Source organism: Harmonia axyridis, chromosome 3 (assembly GCF_914767665.1).
Source record: "Harmonia axyridis chromosome 3, icHarAxyr1.1, whole genome shotgun sequence".
NCBI classification, from domain to species: Eukaryota; Metazoa; Arthropoda; class Insecta; order Coleoptera; family Coccinellidae; genus Harmonia; species Harmonia axyridis.
In genome coordinates, this window is record NC_059503.1 from 8,266,187 (window position 1) to 8,294,112 (window position 27,926).

Here is a 27,926-nt window from a genome sequence, read left to right on the forward strand (position 1 = left end):
ATTGAATTTTTTTTAGAAATAATAAACCAAAATGGATAATCTCTGTTAGAATATTTCAGCATTCACTTTTGATTTAAAAAATAATGAAGCATTTGAATTATGATAAAGCGTGTGGGTGATATAGAACCTTGAAGATATTGTAATCGTTCACATATGAATGAACCTTCAATATAAATTTTGCATATCTATGAGTGAGAATCGTATAAGATAATTATGCTAATTTGGAACCATTTTTTTCGATAATGCAATGCGTTATCGCGAGGAAATTCAATTAGTTATTTTTTGTGGGTATATACGATGTCACCTAAATGATGTGATCTTCAGAATAGGCTTCTTGGTAGTACAAAAATATTGTCATTGATTCAAATTGATTTAGCAAAAGAAATATGTTATTTATTTTGTGAAACAAGCTCTAAAATATGTAAATTTTGCATTGTTTAACTTAGAATATAAGGAATCAAAATAATTTTTACTATGGAGTACTATTAAATCATATTATCATTTATTACTTATATATTATTTTCAAATGATGTTCGCGATATAGGAAACGGTTGAAGCAATAATGAATACAAATCCTGCGTATATGATACTTCATTGTTTACCTATTCGAGTGACGTCACTGATGACGTTATAAGAATTGGATGAAATAGCTTTTTAGAGGCCTATTTTTCGCACTGGATTTTTTTTGACAAATATTAGTGGCAATTTCAAGTGTCCAATTTTGATGTTATCAATGAACATCACCAAATGATTTGAAAGAATCAAAAGAAATTGCTCTAATTGTTAATTTCGATATTCCGAGAGTTTTCAAACAAAAATGAGAAGAAGAAACCGAAAGATGAAACGTCATTGGTCCGTATTTATTTCCTTGTTGATATTTCATCATCAACAATCCGACGATCTGAAATCGTGCAAAATGGTTGGAATATCATAATAATCAAACGCGTTATATAACTCTTCGTAAATAATAAGGTTTCACAATTACTGGAATACCGTAGAAAATATAACTACGAATCACGCTATAACTCTCATGTAATTCTGTACAATATTATGGCGATGGGTTGGCTTCCCTCGCCGGGAATTTATTGAAAAATACCAGACGTTCAAGATGCTGAGTTATCTCATGACTTCAGCAATAGGTCTCGGAACAGTTGTTTGCAGAAAATGCAGCAAATTTCGTAGTATGATTTATTATTCCCAGAGAGCCTTGTTTTCCCACTTCAGAGGTCCAGAAATTGGTTATCGGTAACTCACTTCCAGAACACTGAGTAATTTACACCATTGATATTGCAGTTGAAAAATAGATTAGGACGTTGCGGTGGAACTTATTGCATGTGGGTACATACTTGAATTTTGAGCCGAAAGAATTCTCGAATCACTGATGAAGAATTCAAGAATTCTAGTCTTGATGAAGAGACTCAGCATTTATTGAAAAAAAGTATAAATTTCAATAACAATTGATACGGAATGGATAAATTTCAATAGGAATGTTTTTCTTCAATGATTTGGAGCTGATTTACATGGTGTCGCACCATTGACGCAACACTTTATTACAATCAAGCGCTGAAATTTTCGATTTTTTCCTTTAAATAGGCTCCATTAGAGTTACATTCTCAAATTGTTTGGAAATACACAGCGTGTACCAAAAAAAGTAAATGACCGTTAAAAACGTTTTTCCATAAGGAACACCCTGTTTTTCATTGAATTTTCAGATTGCATGGAATGGATAAAACTAAGTGTGTTCGAAGTTTTATATACTCAAAACCGTCTTTGAAATATTTATATTTTTCATAATTTAAAGGGTCTTTTAAAACATCTAATAACTTCGAAATTAATTAATTTATTTAAATGAGACTTCGATCAACAAAAAAGTCAGTACTTAACGGATTTCATGCAATCTGAAAATTCAATAAAAACAGGATGTTTCTTAAGAAAATACACATACTTGGTCATTGAAACCACTCTGTGTATTTCTAAACAATTTGAGAATGTATAGCTCTAATGGAATTTAATGATACTGTGTCGAATAAAAAATCAAAAATTTCAGCACTAAATCCCAATAGGGCATCGTGTCAATGATGAAACACCCTGTATAAGGAAATATATCGAATGAAGAATAATAGAATAGAATTTTTTATTTGATATTTCATCTGAAAAAATATTAGTTTCAAAAAAGAGATACTTCACATTGTGTTCAAAGTATCACGTTATTCTATGTATTCATGTCATGTCACTTAGCTGATTAATTGACTAGTTGTGCATGTTTAAGTATAATGGTATGAAGTGTTACGCTAAATTTTATGAAAAGACTATAATAATACGAATTTGGATAAGACAGCAAATTCTCCTGATTTCACCTAAGTGATTTTTTCATCTTTAAACGAATACATTTTTGAAATTCGTTTTGCACCTTTAACGATTAATCCGGCGTTCAAATCTCACAGCATCATTTAAGTTATTGATTTTTCCATGCTTGTTGAAACATCCTGTGAGAAGATTATAATAATTCAAAGTATAAAATTTCCAGTCTCTTTCAATTCATACTTGTAAATTGTGGAGAAGAAAGTGAAAAATACTACCGCGACACTCTAAAATGTGAGTCATCAAGATTTCTGGGAATCATCCCATTCATGTACTTGGGTGAATCTACCTGAATGTCCTGTCCTCACTATTATTAGCGTGGAGTCAAGTGGCAGTTTAGATTAAAGACCCAAACTTTTTTACCGTCACAAGGTGCAGAATTGTTATACTCTCTGTTTATTCTCTCTGTGTTGAATAAACTGACTCGAACGTGAAATCCATACTTTTGAATTCGAAGGTTTTAACAAACGTTCCAGTGAAAGAGAGTGTGATCGTTTTAAAAGAAAAAGACATTCTACGTGATTCATAAAACTTTTGGATCCACCATAAAATTCAAACTAAAATCAACCAGTTTATTTTTCGATCAGAATGTTGTGAAATCCGTAGATAAAAATTTGAAACGAAGGTTTATTATATCTCTAATCTCAAATGAAGTTCGGAATGTAAATTAAAAACCCCTGTTCGAATTTGCGGCGCTTTTTAATAGAAACTACCAGATAAAAACTATCTTGATTTTCGCCTATCCGAGTCCGTAATATAATCGAGTATTTCCCTTGTGAAACCACGTTGTAGAAATTCTAATTATTCAATTACATCGATCCGGTTTCTCATAGGACAATTCGCAACAGGATTGTTTCGCAACTTTCGATCCGTCGATAGGATAAGGTTGAAGAAAGTCTAAATTAGTGAGATGTTAACAAATTTATCAGATTGGCCGGCGATTCAACTCGCTCTTTGATCGGTTATGGGAGGATATTCCACAGGAATCATTTTACGAATTATGAAGCGAATTTATGAGCGTTTTGTTCTCCTTGAAACCATTTTACGTCGGTATTCTAGGCCAGAGCACGGTTGTTTGACATTTAGTTACTTCACAAGGAGAGTAAAAACATTCTGAATCGGTGTGGTTCTCTTTTATCTCTATTATTCGAGGTTTCGTTAGAATAGAATATTGTTTTTAACTTGTTTTAACCCTTCCATCCAGGTTATTCACGGTATTCCATAGAAACGCACCCTATATCTAAAAGAACTGAAATCTTTATGAAACCACTTGCTACATTCGAAAATATCTACCAATTTTCATCAACATCGGTCTGGTTGAACGCAAGATACGAAAAAAATTTTCACGTTTGTTTGCCCGTGCAACCTTTATTCAAAAGAGCTGAATTTTTCGTGGGACTATCTTAGGCCAAAACTGAATTCCCACGCCAAATTTAATCAAAATCGGTTGAGAATTGTGGAAGTTTAAATTATTACAAGGTTTTGTGGACACACAGACCGACATACTCGAAACAGAAGTTGTTTAAAATGATCTGGAATGCATTTTGACAGTGGAAATTTTGAAATCTGAGATCGTATTCCTACAGAACTAACAATCTTCAATCTGTCAATTCATTTTGCCAAGTTTGTTTTTTCAATCAGTCTTTTTAGAAATAATGCAAACGACATTTGGGACGAAATAAGTGGATATTCTCGATATCAGATTTTTCAAATTAATTTCTCGGAAACTATACAGCACAAAATCATAAAATTAAAATGGGCCACTCAACTTCAACTGTAAATACTCCTTATTATGAGATATTTATGATAATTTGAAAGGAATCCTTGATTCGACCATCATGTGGGTTGATAAATAAACATTCTGTGAAATTTGCAATTTCTTCAATACTTCGCAAAACTAAAGGAATTTCAAAAACGTTTCATCTGATAATGTATAACAATGATCGAATACGACAACAAACCGTTTTAATAAAATTCTGGAATATTATTGAAAAATCACCGAACCCGAATATCCTAACATTCATGATAAAATCCAAAGCAAACAAAAACAGTGGGCGGTTGAAATGCAATCTTCGGTAAATAGAGTTCAACACATGTAAATGTTGACATAAATATGTTGTTCGATTGTTTGATTTAATTTTTCACCGAAACAAGGCGTAACAACGTGATTTTCAATTGAAGGCGATAGTAAACAAGAGAATTTAAATTTTTCGCCCTTGAGATAAGCTGATAAGAACAATATGAAATTTCTATTTTGATTTACATCGATATAATGATTTTGTATCGATTATTTAGATATTGAATTCAAATCTTTTCAGCTCTTAACTTTGGTACAATCTCACGCTTAAAAAGAAAAAATTTGAAGAAAATAAACAATTTTCTTTTATTCGTGTAAAAATTGGCGGCAAAATCGCCAATCCCAATTTCTCAAGCCCTCTCCAAGGTCTCAAAACGAAACAAGACGGAAATGTCCGTCGACACTCACCTGGTGGAGCATCTTCGAAGCGCTCCCCATCCTCCTCCTGCCAATTCGTGTGCTGCACCACGACGTCATTGTCCGGAACGAACCGCGTCGTATCCGACGTCACAACGCTGACCTGCTGATAAGGCGACGTCGTCAGCGCGGCTGGTTCTTGCGTTATCATCACAAGACTCGTGTACCTCGCCGCATTACGGCCTGCACCACTCCCGTCCGTCGGTTCTGAGGTAACTGAAACACCTGGTGCCGACACCCGCACGCCGCCACAACAAGACGACGACGATTTCTCCGACACAAACTCCCCCACCACACTGAATCCGTCGGACCGGATCTGGACGTCGTTCCGTTCACTGGACACCGTGCCCAGCCGGCCGTCGTTCTCCTCCGCCAGGCTGGGACTCCTGGACGCGGACAGCAGGTCCGATAGGTTCGAGCCGGAGGAGGAGTCGCCCTCCGTCTTCGCTTCTTCCGGGTCTCCGACGTCGACTGTTTCAGGGTGTTGCACTAGGTCGTTATCTGGGTCCGCGACCTTATCTACAGTATCTTTGGCTTCGTTTTCGTCGATGACGTCCTCGACGGTTCTCGGTTGATCGTTACCCTCCGGGATGTATTTGATGTTCTGCAGGATAACGGTGCAGTCGAGCTCGGTGTCCGTGTCGTTATCGGAGGTATCGCTGTCGCTTGTCGAGGACCTCTGCGAGGAGGAATCCATGTCCTTGTTCACCACGAAAACTTTCGAGAACTTCTTGGATTTCTGGTCGGTTCCGGTGTCATCGCTGTCGGTGCCGGACGTACAGGAGGATGTAAGATCTTCACGCGTCGAGTTCTGCGATACCCGACCGTCTTCCTCGTCGCAACTGCTGAGGTTGCTGCTCGGCAGAGCGTCGTCGCTTTCTCTAGCACCATCTCTACCGTTCACGTTGTACACTCTAGTAACACAGCTCTTCCTCCTCTCGTTGTACTCCGAATCGTCAGTTTCGGTCGACGACGTCGACGAGTCGTCGTATCTGTTCTCGGATTCCAGGTACCCGGACAACTCCCCCGCGTCCTGGGGGAGCTGTTGGGACGCGGCCGGTTCCGCGGACGCGTCGCCCACGTTCATATCTGAACCACTCGACGGTACCGCTTCATAGTCGACGTTTGGCACGACTGGCTGGGCCACCACGCTCTGTGAATCGCGATCGTTGAATTGTATCGGTGCCGTCTCGCCTGCGCCTGCCAGCATGAGGGCAGCGCTGCTCAAGAACGGCCACAAGTTTCGCGGAAAAATCCTCAGCCTGGCCAACGCCTGTTCGCTTCCCGGTTGGGCGGCGTAGAACTTCATCGCTTCCTGCGCCGTCCACATGGCGGGAACGGGTACCGGTATGGGTACCGGGACCGGTATGGGTATGTATTGGGTCGACGCCCCGCAACGATGACACGACGGCACCTGGACCACCTCCTTCTCCGTCTTATGCTTGCACTTCACGGCGATGTCCTCCATGACCTCCTCCTTGGAAGCGTAGATACTGTCGGAGGACGCTGGGGAGCCGGTGTCTAACCTCGCGTAGTCGTCATCGGTTCCGGTATCCGATTCCCTGACGCCTTTTCTATAGACTAACGGCGAACTTATCGGGGACTCGATTAGGCCCCTGCGGTACACCCTGGGGGAGCTGAAGGGTGAGTTCCAGGTTAATACAGGCCGGGTAGCGGCGCTAGGTTCGAAATAGTCCCAATCACACTCTTCTATAGGAAAACTTGAGGCTGTGGATGAGCTGTCGTTGTCGTCCACGTCTTCTTCCTTCGACGAGCTGTCGCTGCTGATGAAGACCAGCCGGTACTCGTCGGTGTCGGGGGTGCAGAGGTCTAGATGGTCGGTTTCGTTGCGTCGCAGACCTAGTTCGAGACACACAACAAGGAGTTTAGTGAATTTGCGATGGTCGGGTTTCGTCCTCCACCACGTTAGGCGCCCACAAGGTATGGGCGTTAGTTATGGGCATACCGGCCGAGAAGCTGTCCCGGTGTGCGATTACTTTTTGTTAGTGATATCATACCACCGCCACCTTCGACTGAGTTATTTGGATATAGTTTCGGATTGGGTTAGTGTGTTGGGTTGGTTATTTATTGATATTGTGAGTTTACGAGGTTGAGCGTGACATCGGATATGAGCTATTGCAGCAGGTCTACTTGTATGTGCTATTCTGCCGGTTTATAAAAGTGTATACAGGCTACTCGTGAATACGAAGATTTATTTCGGCTAGAAGTTGAGCTGAATAAATTTCGTTAACATTCAATTCAATTCAAACTAAAGAATTAGAAATAAGACGCTTTATTTTCGAGATACATGGTGTTAAGGTTTGAGAGTGTTTTTCGAGTTTTTTTCTAATAGCACCTTCCCTTCACAAGATATTTAACTCGAATTTGACGTAAAAATTCCAATTTATAGTTCTCATCATATGATATGCAAATTTTGAATGCAAATCTACAGGGTGATAGTTATTTTCGGAACAGCTTCTTCTTTCATCAAAAGCTTTTTTGGTGGGCCACTGGTACTTCAGAGAAATGTAAAAATCTACATTGGTCCCGTACTACACTTTTTAGTTTCTTGTATAATAGTTTTGTGGTAGATATTTGCTCCCGATTTTGAGGACAAAATTTCAAACAATTCTCTAGTAATCCTCAGAAAAATTAAAATTGTTATAGTGAAGGTTTTTGAAGATTCGATAAAGTGGTATCATTATCACAATAAAGAAATGCCCTGTATCTCGAAAATTAAGGTTTTGTGGGTTCATGTTCATAGGATATTTATTTCTTCGAATTATCCAAGGAATCTTTCATTTTCTTTATACCTCTAAATTAGGAACACCCTGTATAAATATGCGAAATGTCAGCACGATCATATCTTTTATCATGAAAATTCGGTTATTTTGTTACAATACTCTTCTAGAAGTGAGAAAACGATCAAGAAGTTCGGGAAAAACAGCTCCAGCTGACATTTGATTATTTCTGAGGATGTCCGTTGACCTCCGAAACGCAGCTATTGTTTTATGTCGATTTTGCTAGCGGCCAGGTCATTAATTAATTATAATTGGGTGAAAATGTTCCCGGTAACATTATTGTAGAACAACAGGTCGGTTATATGTACTATAATGTATACGGAAATCCTTCATATGGTATGGAGAAGTACTCCTAGCGTCGAATGCAAATGATCCTTTATTGACTAACAAAGAGCAGTGGCGTGGATACCTTGTTATTTCGTTTGATGCATAATATTGAACCCCTTTCACTTAGATTGCTGTGATATCTCACGAAAGTTTATTTTGAAAGCCAAGCTGATTGGGAGCTAGTTATATCGTTTCAAGACAAAAAAATTTCACTTATAGTTTGAAATTTACTATTACTTTGCAATAGTAGTCTTATCTTTCGAACAATCAGCTCTTTTAAATTACAAATAACACAAAAAGTCTCAAAAAAAAGTTTCTTGGGAACGGATCGAGCGTTGTGCGTACTCAAATTTTTCATATACGGTAATTCTGAGACTGTAACGCGAAGAAATTTCTTCAATATTCCAGATTTTCGTCACTTGAATATGCGCCAAGCATTCTTTATTATTTCAGTTTCAGTCTGGGATTTTTAATCATTTTATATTTAGACAATAATATTTTGAGAATTTTATGTTAGTGGAAACTTCAATTGACTCTACGACTACAATTGAAGTGATGAAAAAATACAGCCAATTTTATACTACGATTTGGTGCTTCAATACTTGATGCTAATATTTTACAAAAAATGCTGTGAAAGCCAAACGAACAGATTTTTTTCTGATTAGTGTTAATGCTTATCATGGAGGTTGATATTGGCAGGTTTTGATGAAAAACAAGGTATCGATTTATATCCCGATAATGCTGTTATCTGGTAGGTAAACACTCAAAAACAAATGATAACATCAATGACGCATTTCATCATTTTTTTATCGAATATTATCAACAAATTCTTAGAGTTAGAATACCTGTTTTCTGGATGCAATTAGTGGGGACGCTATAATTAACTGATTAATTTTCTCGTCAAATATTGCGTTATTTGCGAAATACGCTTTGACGGAGTTGGAACTACGATACCGAAAGACGAGAACTCAGACTTTGTATTTGTTTTTAATCAGAACTGTTTTCACGAAACTTCCCACTTAATGATGCCTGTGATATTATAACGAGATGAGTTTCAAAATGAGAAAAAATTATTATGCAAGAATTTTGTGCGAATGAAGTGGTACAAAAAAAAATGGCTCAATAAAATATATCTATTTTGAACGATAAACCGATCTGAAATCTGAGTTCTAGAAAAGCGTAATGGGCGCATAAAGGAACAAACGCTCGAAAGCTCCATTGACCAATTTGAATATATATACTATTGCGCAAGTCCAAACAGAAACACTGAAAAACGGCAAAATTGACTACAATCTTGCAGAATAGGAGAAATTCAATTTTTCACTTGATCTTGTCGGTTCTTCTCAATGAAATCTTCCCACGTAATTATCTAATAGTACACCCATTGTCTTGCCAAAGTTGTTTTCACTTCTCATCATCTCGTCAATTAGGCACTAATTACAAGCGGTACATTTAAAGTTCATCAGCGAGTCGCAGTAGAAATCCAGAATGATATCAAACGATCATAACTCCGATACGAAATACATAAACTTCCATTTATCGTTTGAACCTGCCCACTGAACAGCCCAGGAAAAGCAACAACAGGTAATTCACCGATCGTTTCGATTATTTCTACCTGTAGAACCGTATTGTAATCAACCGCGTAAGGCGAGGCGTGGACGTCGAGATTTGTCCGTCACTATAATTTGGAAAATAGCAGAAAGATATATTCTTCATCTGAAAAATTTGTATATATTATAAACTCAAAATTGATGTTGGAAAAATGAACCAAAATACGTCATATCTTTACATGAGAACAGTGGCAATGCCAGCCACCAAGAATGAAGGAGGGCCAAGATTTTCAGGTCCTTCTAGTTAATTTTATGTTATTTTTTTTTGTTCACACGATATTTCAGAAGGGGGCAGCAAACATTTAGGCCCCGGCCCCCTTGGGTCCCTTCTAGCGTTGCCAATGTACGAGAGGTAAGGATAATTCTTTTGGTCGATAATGTCAGATTTCTTTCGACTTTTGAGCTCAGAAAAGCCTTCAATGATAGGATTCGACTCTCTGATGAAGAATTTGAGACAAAAACCAATTCTGTTCGTCTGTTAGGCTGGTCGCCGATAAATCTCAAACGCAGTGAGCAGAAGACTCGAAATTTTCAGGATAGGTTTAGAATTCGTAAATCTCGTTCAAGTTCAATGATTGACAAAATCTGTTCTGTGGTTCCAGAGATATACTCAATGATCTAATAATATGCAGATAGGGCATAGAGGGAGAGAGAGAACGATTGCAACATAGGAGTGACATACGTGAGATCACCGGAGGTATAACATAGTTTTAATTGGTTCTAAATATCGAAACAATCAATACTATTCTATCATTTGTTGAAATTCACAATGATCTAGCCTCTCCTTCGTGGTTAATACTCTTGCACTTGTGTATATAAAGATTATCGATGAAATAGGTTATCCAAAAATTCAGCTGTTTAACTATAGTTTTTTAGTTTTTCTGCACTGATTTTTTTTTCCGAGCCACAGAATAAGATTAGTAGAAAGAACTGATTTGTTACGAATATTTTCGGATAGCAGAAATGCCAACATGCAATAAAATAAAAAAGTGTCGAAATTTTATGGAAAAAATATATGATCACGAATTAGACCAAGTACGCAAAAGCTCTTGAGTGTTTTTATTATTTTCAGCATTCAGGATTCTGATAGCGGTTGAAATGAAACTAGTCAAACATCAAATATATTGTAACATCATCACAAGTTCCACACTTCTATATAATTTGCAAACTAAAGCACATTTTTGTTGTAGAACTTTGATCAAATGAAGCTTAGAGAAGAAGATTCTCTGTACGCCTATGAACATAAATAATTCACCCCAAACTTGCCAGGACGTCTAAAAACCTCAATAAATTACCAACCATTCCGAGAAATTCATCGAGACACGAAGTTCCAAACCGACGGCAAGCCCGATAGTCCGCCCACTCTTTAGTTCCGCACATGAAACAGATACGCCCAGATGCGACATAGGCAACTTTTAATACAACAGTAATTGCTTAGGTGAACCTGCACACCTGCTATCCGCTACTTCTACAGTCTCCCATAACGAGCACTACGAGGACTGGGATGAATGCCTAATTATTGAGAGGGTAGATTGAAAGGAGTAGCATAGTGAACCATCAATCCTGAGGGTAGGCACTTTGAAGTGTGTAATTGAACTATCTGTTCGGAGCAGCAGAATTATTAAATGGACATACGAGTAGAGATGAATTGGAGAAATATTATATTTTTTTCATTTTCAAGTGAGTTTAATTGACGGAATACAGGTCAATAATGTTTATAGTAAAATTATTATCATTTAAGTGTGAAAATGCTCATTTTTTATGGAGGTTTTTGATAAAAATCGTTAAAATTTATAGAAATTCTGTAGAATCCATAATATTAATATTTCTTTTGATATATACATATATTTGCCTTTTCCAATGTCCAATTTCAGAAAATGGGACATTATTTCAGAAAAGGAAAGTATAAATCAGAAAAAAAAATTGGATTTGAAAATTTTCAAGTGTTATTTCAAAAACCTCTAAAATGCAATTTTCCTTTTGTGGAATATAATTTGCAGTTTCTGAATTCAATTTCCCTATTCTGAATAACAACTTCCAATTCTGAATTAAAATTTTATTCTTCTGAAATTCGATATACTTTTCTCAATTACATTTTACGCTTTCCGAATTATAATTTCAAAAGATGTAAATAATTATTTTAATGGCAAAAAACCAATTTAATTAGTATTATCCTAAATTTGGTAGTTGAGAGATGCAACTCAAAAATTTCTAAGCAGATTTAGAATTTTCTTCCTCCAGAGTTCTCCCGAAAAACTGCATTGTAATGAGATCTGTGGATTAAAAACGATCAAGAACAGTAATGCTTCAAATTTTACACTTCGTTCGAAATTCAATTTCACCGTTTTGAGATGTAGTACCGTCTAGTGAAGTGCCATCTATTGAGCAGTTGGGAATAAATGCAACCTGCAACATAGTTATCTACCCGTTTCTATTGGCAAATTGAATGAAATGCAAAGTTGACAAATAAACATTAATTTGACACTATGGAAATTCAAAATTTTTACTTATACTTTTTGTTAACAGTTTTTTCCGTTTTTTTCGAATTGAAATATATGTACCTACTTTTTATGATATACGAAAGAAAAATGAACCATCAGTTTTCATGTTTTCGCTTCTTATTTTTCACACATTCGTAAATTGGCATAATTTCAGGGGAATTTTCAAATTCCAATTTCAAATGAAAAAAAAAAAAATTACTTAATGTCAAAGGTGAACCCTATATTCAGTCAAAATTCGCAATATCCAATACCAATAAAGACCTCCCTACATCTTCCAAATCACCCGTTCTATCCATTCTATATTAATCCCGAGAAGTAACAATATTTTCTCTACCTATTTACTCTTCCAGGTCACATATCCAACCCCTGCCTCATACAAACAACAAGAATCGATTCCACCGATAGAATCTAGCGAGATCAGAGCGAAACACCTATCAATTCCAAACAGCCACACTGATAACAACAATCAAACAAAGCCAAACCGTCGCGCTTCAATCTTCTGAGCTATTTACCTCCCATGTTCGTCTTGCTTGCTTTATATAGTTGATAATTGCTTGGATACTGGTTTATGTTTTTTATTAAGGTTTACTCTTTCCACGTTGTCGATATTTCAGTGACAATCTTGTTTCACATTTTCACATATTCTCTCTGTAAAGTACACAATTTGTTTGGTTAAAGTTTCAACAATATTTTGCGACTGCAAAAAAGAACGATTAATCTTAATAGTAGGTACTGCATGGTTGAATGTAAAAGTACAACAATCAAAACTCTAGAAAGGCTGTTTGTTCTTGTGTCTAAAAAGAGTGTGATAATCAGCAAACTGACAACCCTGGAGAGCTTCACCAAAGATCCTTTTACAGCCCAGGTATAATTTGGGGTATTCTCTCGTATATAGGCATCATAAGGTCGCATTTTTTTTGCCTCCACAAATCCAGAAATTCAGTGGAAAACATGATACAGAGAGCTTTTGGTTACAGGGAGATGCTACTATAGCATACAAATCCCATCGTTCATTCGCTAATCTTTGCACGGTCAGCTTCAACGGCTTCAGCGCTATCCAGATTTGAGTCTTTGTGGTAAACTCAAAGTTGAGGCTTTCAAACATCTTCCAAGAACACTTGGAAGCTATACGCAGATGTAGATAAGCAGTACTCCCCTTACCGTATAGCCCATAAAATGTTGAGAGCTCGTTCAATAGGCTTTTCCAATAAGAGGTTTCATTTTGAATAGCCAGCTATCTGGGCAGCAGTTATTTTTAAAGCTGTTACATTTTGACATTTGACAGTTAAAAATTGGTCCATATAGGCTTCAACAACGTTGTGAAGTTGTATGAGTCTTCGAGAAGCTCGCAATAGTGAAATTGGAAGAAAGATTTGAGCTGTTGGGATAAGTTAGTGAAGAAAAGAATCCAAACCGTGTGTGTCACTCGAGAACAACTGAGAATATTGCTGCTGAGATACATAGTGTTGACAAAAATCCAGGTTTGTCGTTTCCATGTTGATTTTGGGAATAAGCTATGATTAATAGTTTTTTATGGCCGGAATTGGAAGATATTGATGTGGATGTGTTTTTATTCGATACTTCGTGGAAGATAAGCTTCATGTCAATGCTCCACAATTCATTCAAGACCGAAAGATGGAATTCATGAATTTATTGAATTGGTCATGGAAAATTTCTTAGAAAAGATAGGGTGCTGGAACCGTAGCCTGGTGACCATTTGGCTGATAGCATTTTCCATCGTCATATCTTTCCTCTTCACTATGAAATGAACTTTCATTGATTTATCTTAGAATTAGCTTGTTTTTTTATAGAAATAAAAGTTTACTACTGGTTTGTACACACTTTCATTGCTGTGATTGTCAAGATTACTCCAGTCAATATGTGTTTTTCTCCATCAAAGTTTTGGGGTATTTTTGATTTCTTCGATTTTATATGTTTTTTTGGGTACTGCATCTGAATCTGAGGTTTGCCACCAAAATTTCGGATTCAGCATCCCAAAAACATATAAAATCGAGGAAATTAGAACTACCCCAAAAAGTACGTTTTTGCAGAGTCAAATAAAATATGCCAATTTTCAACTATTATTTGAACCAGAATGGTTCATCGGACAAAAAAACTCAATAAAAAAAATTTTTAGGAAATTTTATATACTTTATTTTTGTCTAAGAAAGTACTGCACGAAAAGTTGATATTTTCTGAGTTAAATGCAAAAAACCGCCAAAAAATTAAATTTTTTACATTTTTTTTGTATTTCTTTCAATGTTCCTTCATGATATTTCAGTGGAAAACCACAGATTAGGATTCAGCACCCCAAAAAACATATAGAATAGAAGAAATCAAAACTACTCCAAAATTTTGCCCCTATGAGCACAAATCGACTGGACTAGCTCTAATTTTGTTCCACGTTAATTTCAACAACTTTTAATATCCATAGAATTCAAACCGAAATCAACTAGTCGATAGTTCGTCAAACTTCTCCGAACCCCCATTACAAACATCCCCTCCAGTCACAACAATCAAACGACGCCAAACCTGCAAGCACCAATCTTCGAAGCTCTTTATTTACCTTCGACGTTCGCCCTGCTTGCTCTTTCCTCTCCAGAAATTAACCCCTCCGAACGAGACAATTACCGGGACGTCGAAAGTCTCGAGGTGGAAGCGTGGCGTCTTGGACGTCGCGACGTTACGCGCCCCGGCTTCGGAGGCTTATTATGCGGGACTAGCCGCAATCCTCCATTACGGCTTTTTGATTGTAGTCTGGCGAGGTCGACCGCTCTGAGGCTGCTGTTGAGGCGTTTATGTTCGTTAATTAGGTGGCTGTGATCAGACGTTTCGAAGTTATGAGGCGAGGACGGAAGCCGCAGGATGGAGCAGGAGGGCGAATGGGCTTTGATTATTCGATACCGTTCTGTTTTAGATGTGTAGAAGATTCGAAGAGAAATCGTAATTAAAAAAATGTATTATGTATAATTCTAACTACTGAAGTAGCACCACGAGGATGAAAAGAGTGTTGTGTATTGATAAAATACTGTTTTTTATGGGAAGAATACTGACAAAATTGTGTGAGCAAAGCAATAGTTTGATAGGTGCTATTCATCTTTGCTGCTTCAACAACAATGGTTAAAAGGGGATAAGCTGACTTTGAATGTGATTGAAGAACCACTGACGATGAACGCTCTGTTGACCCGAATTTGGCAATTGCTTAAGGAAACATCGAAAAAGCCCACCAAATGGTTTTGAGCTATCTTAAATAGAGGTTGCGTGAGATAGCAGTGTAGTTGAAGATATCAGATATCAACATTTTCCATGAGAAAGTTTTGCTCTAATCCAGGGGGGGGGGGAACTTCCCCCCCCCAAATGGCCCGGGCACCTCTTAAATGTTGCCGGCCCTCCTAGAATTTGACGTACTAAGGCTCAAATAATTACAATACTAATGAACGGCAAAAAAAGGACGTCCCAAAATGGCGGTCTTGGGTCCACATTTTCAGTATTTTGAGTATCTAAAAGTTCCCCCCCCCCAAAAGTGGGTCCTGGATCCGCGCCTGCTAATGGGTGATACTCTTGCTCATCATTGATCAATAGCAACAACATCTCGTTGACTTCGAACGCTGTTTAGAGATGTTGAAAGTGAAATAAACAGGATTTTTTACGTCGATATGTGACAATGGACGAAACATGAATTCATGACTTCATTACTACACTTTAGAGTCAAAAAGAGAGTGAGTTGAGAGGAAAGTAGTACTGTTTATTTTTATGTCGTAATCTTCAGAAACTAAAAGTTATCATCCAAATTTACCTAAAAATCTACAGCGTAGGTTTGAAACTATCCCCACTACTTAACTCATTATAGCTTAGCTCTAACACCAATCACATTACCATTATAAGTTACTCAATACGTGACCTTTATCCTATATATACTTTACAAGGTACAAGAAAAGCATTGGTCACCTCAAGATTAATCGTAGAAATAAATATGCATCGGTAGACCTTGAAAATTGGGTACAATGTATACGGAAGTCCTTTGAGACTAAGGAAATCATTAAAAAAGAAGAATACCTAGATGTATCTTTTTTTATGCTCATGGATTCAGAGTCACTTTCGCGCACTGTCTGTGATAAGGAAAATCGACACGATTTACATCTTAAAACCCATGCAATACTTTAACTTGCTCAGTTATGTCTCACATAAGCTTAGATATTAAAAATCAAGTTCCACTAATAATATTCACGAAAAAGTGCAGTACGAATGCTCAAATATACCGCAACCTCACACCTTACCTAAAATATAAAGTTAGTAAACCACCTCCATGCAACGGTTCAAGACACATGCGTCAATCCTCCACCAAACTCACCGCTGTCGACGGCAGCCATCTTTCTCATGTCTTGTCTTCTACGCCTGACCGTTACTTTTCTAAAGACAGTACCGCTCAAAGGTTCAATATCGCAGAGCTCTACAGGTACCAACTCCTTATCGTCTCTGGTACCACCTGTACCTCCAGAACTCGAGGTTTCTGGAGAAGATGTTGAATTTCTTGCAGCGTTGAAGTTGTCATCGACATCGATCGCCGGACGCTCTTGGAGGGACCTGGTGGCTTGGAGATGATGAGGAGATCGTCGAGGGATTCGACTTGGGGTTTCGCTCAGAGAACTAACCTTGTTGAGTTGAGGATTCACCTGAAATGAAGAGCAACTTAAAATCCGAAATGGGAAATCGTCTTTTTTGAAAATGCCGGACCTAGAACTGAACCATGAGTATTCCCTATTAAAGTTTGAGATCAGGTTGGAATGTAGTCTTAAGTGGAATCATCTTGGACCTACAATGAAGTCTTGAGTATTTTCTATCTTCATTTCGACCCTGCAAAATGCAAAACCCACTGAAGCAAACAGAATGAATTCTTAACTGGCTTATTCAGGCTTCACTTCTGAACGGGAGATACTCTGACAAACCTTTTGATGTAGAAATAATTTCGAATTTCACTCGATGTTACATGAATGATTTATTGGGCCCTGAGGTCAGATATTTTCCAGTGGAAAATGAATGATTGCAGTAGGATCGCGCGATTCAGACGCTTATTGGAAACTGTTTTCAACATTTACTGATTGAATATGGATCTCGGAGAGGGTTACGTGTTGTTGGATGCAAAAAATTCAATTTTCGGTTGAAGTTTATATCGACCACAAATTGTATTTCAATATAATCTTTAAATCTTTTTTTTATTAGCCAGCTTATCATTGTTGTACAAAATATAAGGAGAATACGCTTTTACATTCATATGTATGAAGTTAGTAGCGAATATAAATATTGTTGATTTGTCTTCGGATGTCAGGAATGAGGTCTTTTTTCTGTGTGTCATTTATTTAATAAAGAAAATCTGTGAAATATTCAATTCTCAACGAAATTAAGTTTTTCAACAGGCAGAAATTAATACAATGATCAAGTTTTCTGAATACTTCTGAAGCGTAATCAGGTAATGTAGTGTTTGAAGTTAAAATTATTCTGGAGATAGTGGCAAGAGTTAACATTATATATCTCATTGTTGGATTCCCTCGAGGATTTTAATCAACTCTCTCATAAATAATAATATAGCTCAAGATATTGTTAATTGTCGGATCTTCTTAGTCTAGAAATTCAAATTAAAATCATCATCTCTCATAAACCCTAACTGCATTAAGGCAAAGTTATCATTTTCTGCCCTAGAAGGAATATTCCGATTACTTTTCGATTTTTTTAGTTTTTTTTGTCTTCTTATTATTAAAATAATACAATAGTGAGTTGGTTAAATGAATGTCGTCCATGATTTGATTTTGATTTGATTTGATTTCTTCAGTATATCCCTCATTATTCACTGATGTTGAAAAAACAATTCAACAATTTCTAAACGTTGGTGAAGTGTGTTTCTTTTTATTATTAAATGACATAACCTATTGAAAACAAACGACATAAGAAATGTCACTTTCAATACGTAGTGTAGCCATCATAACCCTCTCATTGTGTATCATTCCTATTGAAAAATATTTTATTTGATGCTGTAACAGCCCTAGATAGGATTTGGAGAGGTTGGAATCAAAATAATACTACCTTGGAACTCTAACACTACTTCAACTGAATCTACTCACATTCTTCGGCGTCTTAGGCGGCATATCCTCCATGTCCCTAGCAAAATTATCAAAACTGACTCTCTTCTCCACCTTGACACCATCCTCGACGCCTTCCCTCTTAACCGAAACCTCTCCAACCACGTCGCTCTTCGCGGTATCGCACCTCTTCTTCCTAGCGGTCCTGTTCGTCCTGTCCTTCTGCGCGTAGAGGATCAGCGGGTTTATCCTGGGGGACCTCTGTGAGGACGGTGTCGGAGATTTCGACGGAGACGATTCGGCAGTATCGGTGGGAGGGTGAACGACCTCCTCCATCCTCTCGGGGTAGACGTCCTCAGAGTGCGTCCTCCGGGTTGGCGAATGCCTCTTCGGCGACGAGCAGTTGACGGTCAACGGCGATGTCTTGTTGTCGGCCTCCTGGTGTTGCTGGAGGGAGGGATAGTTGTTGATATCCTGGCCTCTGGGGAGGCTGTTGTAGAGGCGCATCTCAGGGGTGGTACGTGGGGCGTTCCATCGGGAGGTAGGGTCTAAAAAAAATAATATTGTAATTTGTGTTTGATGTGTTTATTTGCGAGTTTTTATGATATTAATGAGGATTTTTATTTTTATTTGACTTCGAGCTATAAGGGTAGTGGTGAAAACTTCCAAATTAATCTATTTTCTCACAACCCAAACATTTTACCAATTACTACCTAGAAGGACAACGCACTGCAGCAAATGAAAATTGGGTTTCGGTGAATTTGCCTTAAAATTTGATATGTCGTAGAACTCTTGATGCATCACCGCTTTGAATTCAACCATTTGTATTATTATGCTAAAAATAGTTTTTCTGAAATTCAAATTGCCATTGTGCAGGAACAATTTCGAATAACTAAACCAAATCGAGTATGTATCGATTGTTCATACAAATGATTAAAGTCCACTGCAGAGACAAATGATTTCTGCACGCACAGAGGATATACATGGTGAGTTCAAAGATATCAAGTTCTTCAGTGATAATCAGAAAATTGCGATTGATGATTTTAACATCACCTGAATTAAACTGGCATATCGAATAATTTCAGGTATTTTGAAATTCCATATATGATTCCCTTGGTGATTTTGCTTGTATCAACGTTAAATTGCCAATATGATTGCCAACATCCAAATCAGATAGTTACTTAAAGAAGAATAACGCTAAATATTGAATCATGTATCTAATTAAAAAATGAATTTGATGCTTTGGGAAATGCAATGAATGAAAATCCGTGCGGATCACAGAAAGATTTTATTCCCTATGTTATCGAAATGATATGCATTCTATAACAATATGGAATAAAATTCAATCAAAATACTCATGAAACTAGATGTCACAGTATTATTGTTACATATCAAGTGATGGAAAGCAAAAATGTTGTGATCAAATTCAAAATAAGAAGAGCTCTATTCTAAAATAGTCGTGGAAAAACGATATTCCTGGTTTTCTGATACCTTATTTTGAAATGCCCCAAACCTCTATCACCTTCAATTTACTCTTTCCTCTTGAATATCTACTCGTGAATGCGTTTCCTTAGCAACACAAACTTCTTGGCTTACGAAAAGATTTATAATTCTGTTTTCGACTAATATATTGTCTCCGCTGTATCCCAGATATCTATAGAATCTAGACCGAAAATAACCTGATTATTCAATCGACTTTCGATCCAATTAGTGTGGTATTGGAAGGGATTTAGGGGATTTTGTTGTTCTTCTAAATTATTGAGCTGATCAGCAGAGGGTTTCGGAATTTATTTACTCTTTAATTATGGGGGACCATGGTATATTTTGTGTATGTCAATTGCGGTTCTTTATGATAAAACTGGTCCGAAAATCATGGATCTACCGAAAATAAATTGAAATTGAATACCACAATAAAAGTTTTTTTTTTTAATTCGAATGTGAAGGTTGAAACTCCTCAATTTGGCAGTTAGCGAGAAAGAGAAATGTTTCTAGTAGCGTTCAACCTATATTTAATAGACCGGTAGGGATAAATTTTGACAGCCGAAGGCAGAAAATTAACTTTTCCGGACCGAAAACCATCCAGGAAAGTTCGTTGCATAGCGACGGATCAGAATACTGGATAAAAGCATTTTGTGGTCTGAATTTGCTTCCAGAAAGTAGGCATTCTCGAACAATCTCAGAAAAAACTTCCCCCAATATCGGGTCAGATAATGCGTTAGTGGATTGTAGAAAAAATTCAGGGAAACCCTCAACTCAGATCTGTTTCCACTTAAATATTTAGAAGTTTTTCCGATACACTTTTTGAATTTTCTTAGGTCCTGACATAGCGCACTGTTAGGGAAATGAACACTCAAAAATGTTTTTAATAACCGAAAGTACACAAATTATTATTGGGGGTGTTTTTTTAGAGCTATAGAACTTTAAATTGCAATAAAACAACGATGGATTATTTGATTGACATGAATTTTATTTATCCGCAAGATAATCTTGTGGCATTACATTTTAAATATGATTTCTGGCATATGACCGCCACGGCTGGCACGGATGTAGTCCAATCTAGACGTCCAATTTTCGATGACTTTTTCCAACATTTGTGGCCGTATATCAGCAATAACACGGCGAATGTTGTCTTCCAAACGGTCAAGGGTTTGTGGCTTATCTGCATAGACCAATGACTTCACATAGCCCCACAGAAAGTAGTCTAGCGGTGTTAAATCACAAGATCTTGGAAGCCAATTCACAGGTCCAAAACGTGAAATTAGGCGGTCACCAAACGTGTCTTTCAATAAATCGATTGTGGCACGAGCTGTGTGACATGTTGTACCGTCTTGTTGGAACCACAGCTCCTGGACATCATGGTTGTTCAATTCAGGAATGAAAAAGTTAGTAATCATGGCTCTATACCGATCACCATTGACTGTAACGTTCTGGCCATCATCGTTTTTGAAGAAGTACGGACCAATGATTCCACCAGCCCATAAAGTGCACCAAACAGTCAGTTTTTTTGGATGTAACGGTGTTTCGACATACACTGAAGGATTAGCTTCACTCCAAATGCGGCAGTTTTGTTTGTTGACGTAGCCATTCAACCAGAAGTGCGCTTCATCGCTGAACAAAATAAAATGGACGTAGTGCGCAATACGTATTCCGCACAGAATCATCAATAATAAAATTGCACTATTTGCAAGCGTTGTTCAGGCGTGAGTCCATTCATGATGAATTGCCAACCCAAACTAAGAACAAATCACTTTTACAGCTGTTGAATCGGTCGCCATCTTGAACAGTAATGCCAACTTAAAGTTATATACCTTGAAAAAAATCACCCGTTAGATAGGCAGATTTGATTGAATATTTTGTTTCACTCTTAAAGCACCAGTAACAAAGAAGTTATGAGATCTTTTCATTTCACGCCATTTTCCAATTTTCTCCTATAGCTTGAAAATAGTTATAAAGTTGCGGTTTTGACTAAAATAAAAAAGTGAACCTGAAAATGTGCCTTTCATTTTTTTTCTAGCTCAAAGGGATTCCAAGATCCCCTCCCTAGACAACGAACTTGGGACACCCGATACGTTAACATTATTATAGCGTTTTTCCCGCATATTCACCCACAATCGGAAAATTCAACGTTGCCGCTACCAATTCAATATAAAAGTGTCACTTCGCAGCTGCTATATCTTCCATTCCTTCACTTCGTCATCTGAGCCACTCTGAAACTCAATAGGGGGTGCAGTATTTCTCACGATTCAATCCTTACACACCGTTGTTGCGGGGAAGTCATGTTGAGTTTCAGTTTCCATGTTTCCTAGACCGAAACATCAACATTTCCAACTAGACGGACGTTTAGAAACTAGAGTGTTATTCGAATAACGTAATTGCAGCGAACATCCACAAATCTTGATACTCTGGTTGCACAATGCACAATGCCCTTCGCTTCATAAAGGGATACAAGGCTGAAATAAATTCTCCGTGTTGAAAAAGTGTCAGTCCGCAAAACATTGAAACGTACATTTTCGATGTGATATTTTTGCACGGCCCATATAATACTAGGTTTTCCATGTCGTGGTCTGCATTTTAGAGCCCTTTTTCAATGGAAAATGTCAAACAGGACTGTTCATTCGAAGCTTAGCCATAAAAATACGGATCGTATATCTACTGCTGAATGTGTGAATATTTTCAACATTTACTAACGGGTGTTTTTTTTGAGGTATATAACTTTAAGTTGGCATTACTGTTCAAGCAGGCAACCGATTTGACAGCTGTCAAGTGATTTATTCTCAGTTTGGTTTGGCAATTCATCATGAATAGACTCATTCCTGAACAAAGCTTGCAAATAGTGCAATGTTATTTCGAAAATAATGGTTCTGTACGGAATACGTATCGCGCACTACGTCCATTTTATTTTGTTTAGCGATGAAGCGCACTTCTGGTTGAATGGCTACGTCAACGTCAAAAACGATGATGGCCAGAACGTTACAGTCAATGGTGATCGGTATAGAGCCATGATTACTAACTTTTTCATTCCTGAATTGAACAACCATGATGTCCAGGAGCTATGGTTCCAACAAGACGGCGCAACGTGTCACACAGCTCGTGCCACAATCGATTTATTGAAAGACACGTTTGGTGACCGCCTAATTTCACGTTTTCTACCTGTGAATTGGCCTCCAAGATCTTGTGATTTAACACTGCTAGACTACTTTCTGTGGAGCTATGTAAAGTCATTGGTCCATGCGGATAATCCACAAACCCTTGACCATTTGGAAGACAACATTCGCCGTGTTATTGCCGATATACGGCCACAAATGTTGGAAAAAGTCATCGAAAATTGGACGTCCAGATTGGACTACATCCGAGTCAGCCATGGCGGTCATATGCCAGAAAACATATTTAAAATGTGACGCCACAAGATTATCTCGCGGATAAATAAAATTTATGTCAATCGAATAATCCATCGTTGTTTTATTGCAATTTAAAGTTCTATAGCAATTAAAAAAACACCCTTTATAAAAATAATCATTCTGTAGTAGGTACGTTTCGTGCATTACTGGTAGTGAAAGTGAAAAAATTCGAAGAGACTAGATCTATAACATCATCGAATTGTACAGTAGAATGAAAATATTGCTGCTGTGAGAGGAAGTGTCGAAGATGTTCCAAATGTATCCATTCCTCGGCGCGTAAAACATTTGGGCCTCTCTTACGGCACGAGCTATGACGTATTTTGCATCTGGATTTGCATCTCTATCCTTATAAGATTCAGTTGACACAAGAACTGAACCCAGCTGACTATGGATGCGTAAAACATATGCCGATCGGGTGTTTGATCAATAAAGATAGAAAGATGATTTTTGCATCGAATTTACTTCAGCGACGAAGCACATTTTTCACTCGGAGGCTAAGTAACAAGCAAAATTTGGCGTATGGGACAGTGAAAGTCAGATTGCTAAATGATTACAGATTTTTCTTGGTTCCGAAATTATTGATACGCAATTGGAAGCCACACAACACGACAATACAATCAAGAAAAAAAATTATAGCAATCTTATCCCATATTATTTAAAAACGATTGAAGAACCCATAAGAGGTTTTATGGAATGCAGATAAAATTCCATGAATGCCTTGTGTTCGATTTCTGATGCAAAACTGACATTCCTCATAAAAATGTAAATCTATCGAGATCCATTTTTTACACTTCCTCATCTCCTTGACAACTCACCACAATGCCTGCAGCATACGTCACTGAACATCGGAAATGTTGAAAAACGGATGCATTCTTGTATGGAATCTTCCAAGAATCGTATATTTCATATATTATAAAATCGAGTAGTGCAATGGCTTCTCTTTAATATTGAGACGTTTTTCATTTTTCTCTTATCTCTTTTTGATGTTCTTCTTCATTTGGTTCCTTCCGCATCAATTATGAATTCAATTCAGTGGAATAAGAAAGAATAATTTTCTTACGTCTTACTGATTCTACTTGATTTGTTTTGGTCGAGTTGTGTTTCTAAATTCGCGTAATCTATTCGGACGCTTCATTATCTCCTTAAATTGTTCAATAATCATAAGATTGCGTAAGACAGCCATGAAAACAATCTCTCAAAATTTGATCCTTGATATTTGGTAATTTTTTTCGATAATCTGCTTGAATTTTCTGATTGTTTTATTGACCCGATCAGAACGAATTTTTTTTGCCAAGTTTGGAACTGCTATTACCCATCTGCACGCAAAATTTCATGTCGGTCAAATACGTAGTTTCGAAATCTTCAGAAAAACAAAATTGCGAATGGCCATATTTGCGGAACACTCAAATGGATTTTGCCCTTCAGCTACTTAAACCTCAGTATTCGGGCCTATAATGAAAATTTCAATCTCTTGGTCTTACCCACAAAAAAGCGCATCGTGTCAACAAAGTTAAGTTTGATCCTGAAGAACATAATAAGGACTCCTTTCTGCCGTCCCTTAAGACGAAAAAACCTTTGGGAGAGTCCAGACAGGAGCCCAGACTACAAACAATGAACTTTATGAATTCAACTTCGGGATCTGAACAGCCGCCTTTATCAATTTCCACCCCAATAGGGCTCCTCATAAAAATGGAAATCTATCGAGATTCGGTTTTTTACGTGTCCTGCATCTCTGTCGCCTAACGACAATGTCTGCATACATCAACAAAAGCCTGGATTTGTTGAATGCCTCACATTGTCGGGTGCCCAGAATCGATCAGCGATCGGATATTGTGTGTCATTCCCTTCTTTCACATTCTGATAAGTACTTTTATCGATCTTTCGAACTCGCATTCCCTTCATTTTCCCTCAATTTATCGTGATTGGTTTTTTAGACGTATGTAAATAAGCAGGAAGATTCGTTTTTATTTTCTCTTCTATTTATATTTCCTTTGGTTTGGCGTGTGCTCTTTTACGTATTGGCATGATGTATTTTGAGGGAATTTATATGGTCATCAATTTATCGACCAGTGATAATAACATTGTGTAATCCAGACTTTTCATTATGCCCAGATATGGATGTGTCAGTGTTTGTGCAAACTGTAAGACTTGAATTCTTTTCAGACTGTTTTTTGGTGGTCATTATATTTTGCCGAAAGTTTAGGTGTACAAATTTGCTTTCGCCGTTTTGCAATAGAGGACTATAGCGGTAAGTGGTAGTCGAAATAAATAGATCGTAGATGTCATACAATAAGCTCTGGTATTTGTAAACATAACTTTATCGGAATATTGGTAGATTTGTATCTGCATCATAAAGTTATTCACGATTAAACATGTCAGCTCGCGAGCCAAATTCTGGTGATTTGCGGGATGTTTTAAAATTATCCCTTAATATGAAGAAATCTGCGAGAGAGACTCATCGAATGCTCTCAGATAGATATGGCGAGGCCGCTTCAACGCTTCAAGAACAGTGATTTTGAAGTCGAAGACCAGCATGGCGATGGAAGAGAGGTTTTCGAAGATGCAGAATTGAAGGCATTACTCGATCAAACGCCATAAGAATTGGCAGGACCATTGGAATTGATGCAACAAAACGCCTGAAAGTCTTGGGAATGATTCAGAAACAAGGAAATTGAGTGACGTACGAGTTAAAACCGAGAAATATTGAACGGCGTTTGTTTGCTTGTGAACAGCTGTTTGCAAGGCTGGAGACGAAAAATCGATTCATTACGTTAATCTCAAGCGTAGAAAATGATGGGGATATCCCGGCCATGCTTCCATGTCTATGGCCAAACCGATTATTCAGTTCCAAAGTCATGCTCAGTATTTGATGGGACCAGCTCGACGTAGTGTATTATGAGTTATTAAAACCGACTGAAACAATCACAAGCGTTCGTTATGGAAAGCTATCAATGCGTTTGAACCGAGCATAGAAAAACAAACGGCCGCAATACAACGAGAGACATTATAAAGTGATTTTACAGAAAGACAATGCTCGATCTCATGTTGCGAAAGTGGTCAAGACATACTTGGAAACGTTGAAATGGGAAGTCCTACCCCACCCGCCGTATGCTCCAGATTTTGTTACCTCAGACTATCACTTGTTACGATCAATGGCACACGGCCTACCCGTCTTATAAAGAAGTAAAAAATTGGATCGATTCGTGGTTCGCTTCAAAAAATGACCAGTTTTCCAACACGGGATTCGTACGCTGCACGGAAGATGGGAGAAAACAGTGGCCAGCGATGGACAATACTTTGAATCATAAATGTATAACCAGTTTTTCACAATAAAGCCTTGAATTTCGGAAAAAAACGGCGGAATCAAAGTTGTACGACTATGTATATAAAACTCCTATACTTCTGTGAGACTTCTAAGAAGTTCAAAGAGCTACCCATTAGAGCAACAGTTCAAACTATTTCATCCTCAACATCCTAGCAATCTCTGGTTCACCAAGTATTGAACTAGGTGTTAATACTAACTTCAGATTGGTCCTGAACCATCAGACATTACTCTCATTACTTCAACGGAATAGTCTTCTCTTCCTCTGACATTATTTCAACTTCCTTGATCATGCTTGGTTTCTCATTCTGGATATCATCCGGCAGGTCATCTATGTATACAATAAAAAGAATAGGATCAGAAGTATTGTGGGTAGCATAAACAAAAGCCCCAGCAAAAATAGAATCCTATCGAGATTAGATTTTTCGCGCGTCCTGCATTTCTCTATAGCCTTCGCCACAATATCTGCATACACCAGCGGCCTGCAGCAGTTCTATTGAAACTAGATCGCATTGTCAGGCTATATCGGGTGCATTCTTACCCGGGATCGATCAGCGATCGGATATTGTAGACGTTTCAGATACCGCCACTTTTGTTCGGACAGAACCTCCGACGGAAAACCGGGTTTCCTTTGTTTTGCAAAGCATCGGGGAGGGGGTTGTACTGAGGAAATGGGGGTTCCGTAAATACGCGAAAATTCCGGTCGACTGCGGTGGCATTGTTTCCCGGAGTCGGACCTATGTTTTTCCCCGGTCTGAGACCGTGAAGCGCTGTTCTTGTCGTCATCGAAAGGTTTCTGATTTATCGGAGAAGGGGTGAAAGGCTGGAGGAACAAAAGGTACATTTCGCGAAATTGGATATACGAGTTTTGGGAGTTTCCAGAACGGCGATTCCGGGACGTAATTTATAAAGGCTCTGCTAATTTACAAGAATCGTTGATGAATTCCTGAAAGTCGAACGGTAATTTGATTTCGGAGATTCTCGGAAGTGGGATGGCAGTTTGATTTTAGAGAATTCGTTGATGATGGTTCGCTCAATAAGTCCCTGTCTAAAACAAGTAAAAACACATTTTTCCTTCAAAATTTGACTCAAGTCGCTGAACCTCCAAGAGTGATACATGTAGTCAAACTCTTCTTGCTTCTTAATACGTTTTTTCTAGAAATATTCGTCTTTGCTTTCAAAATAGACTTCAACCTCGGCAGTCACTACTTCATTAGTGCCATATTCAAAGATACCTTCTCGACAGAGCAAAATTTGAATAACAATTATCAAGCCATAGCTTTGGTCGTAGGTACAGTATTTTTCACGAATAGATTGATCTTTTGCGAATACAAGAGTATAATCTTCAATAATTCACTATAAACATTTTGGAAAATGTGATTTTCACCGCGAAAGTCTAAATTTTCGCATTTTCAAACCGTCATAGCTCGAAATATATATAAATTTTTTAATATCTGATTACATACATGGTTATATTACGTTGTCGGATTGTGACATATTTTCAAATCCACAATTTTACTATACCGTTATGAATGTAT

At 37.7% G+C, this 27,926-nt stretch overlaps 1 protein-coding gene across 3 annotated transcripts in view; it reads right to left on the reverse strand.

The window, feature by feature from the left end:
* Positions 1 to 27,926, reverse strand: part of LOC123675244 — a 98,814-nt gene that overhangs the window by 40,235 nt on the left and 30,653 nt on the right. For all 3 annotated transcript variants that reach the window (XM_045610588.1, XM_045610589.1, XM_045610590.1), the window contains 3 exons: positions 18,211 to 18,716; positions 16,446 to 16,767; positions 4,847 to 6,715 (listed from right to left, as the gene is read on the reverse strand). In XM_045610588.1, coding sequence (XP_045466544.1) covers positions 4,847 to 6,715; positions 16,446 to 16,767; positions 18,211 to 18,716 — 2,697 coding nt within the window. The remainder of the gene's footprint in view (positions 1 to 4,846; positions 6,716 to 16,445; positions 16,768 to 18,210; positions 18,717 to 27,926) is intronic.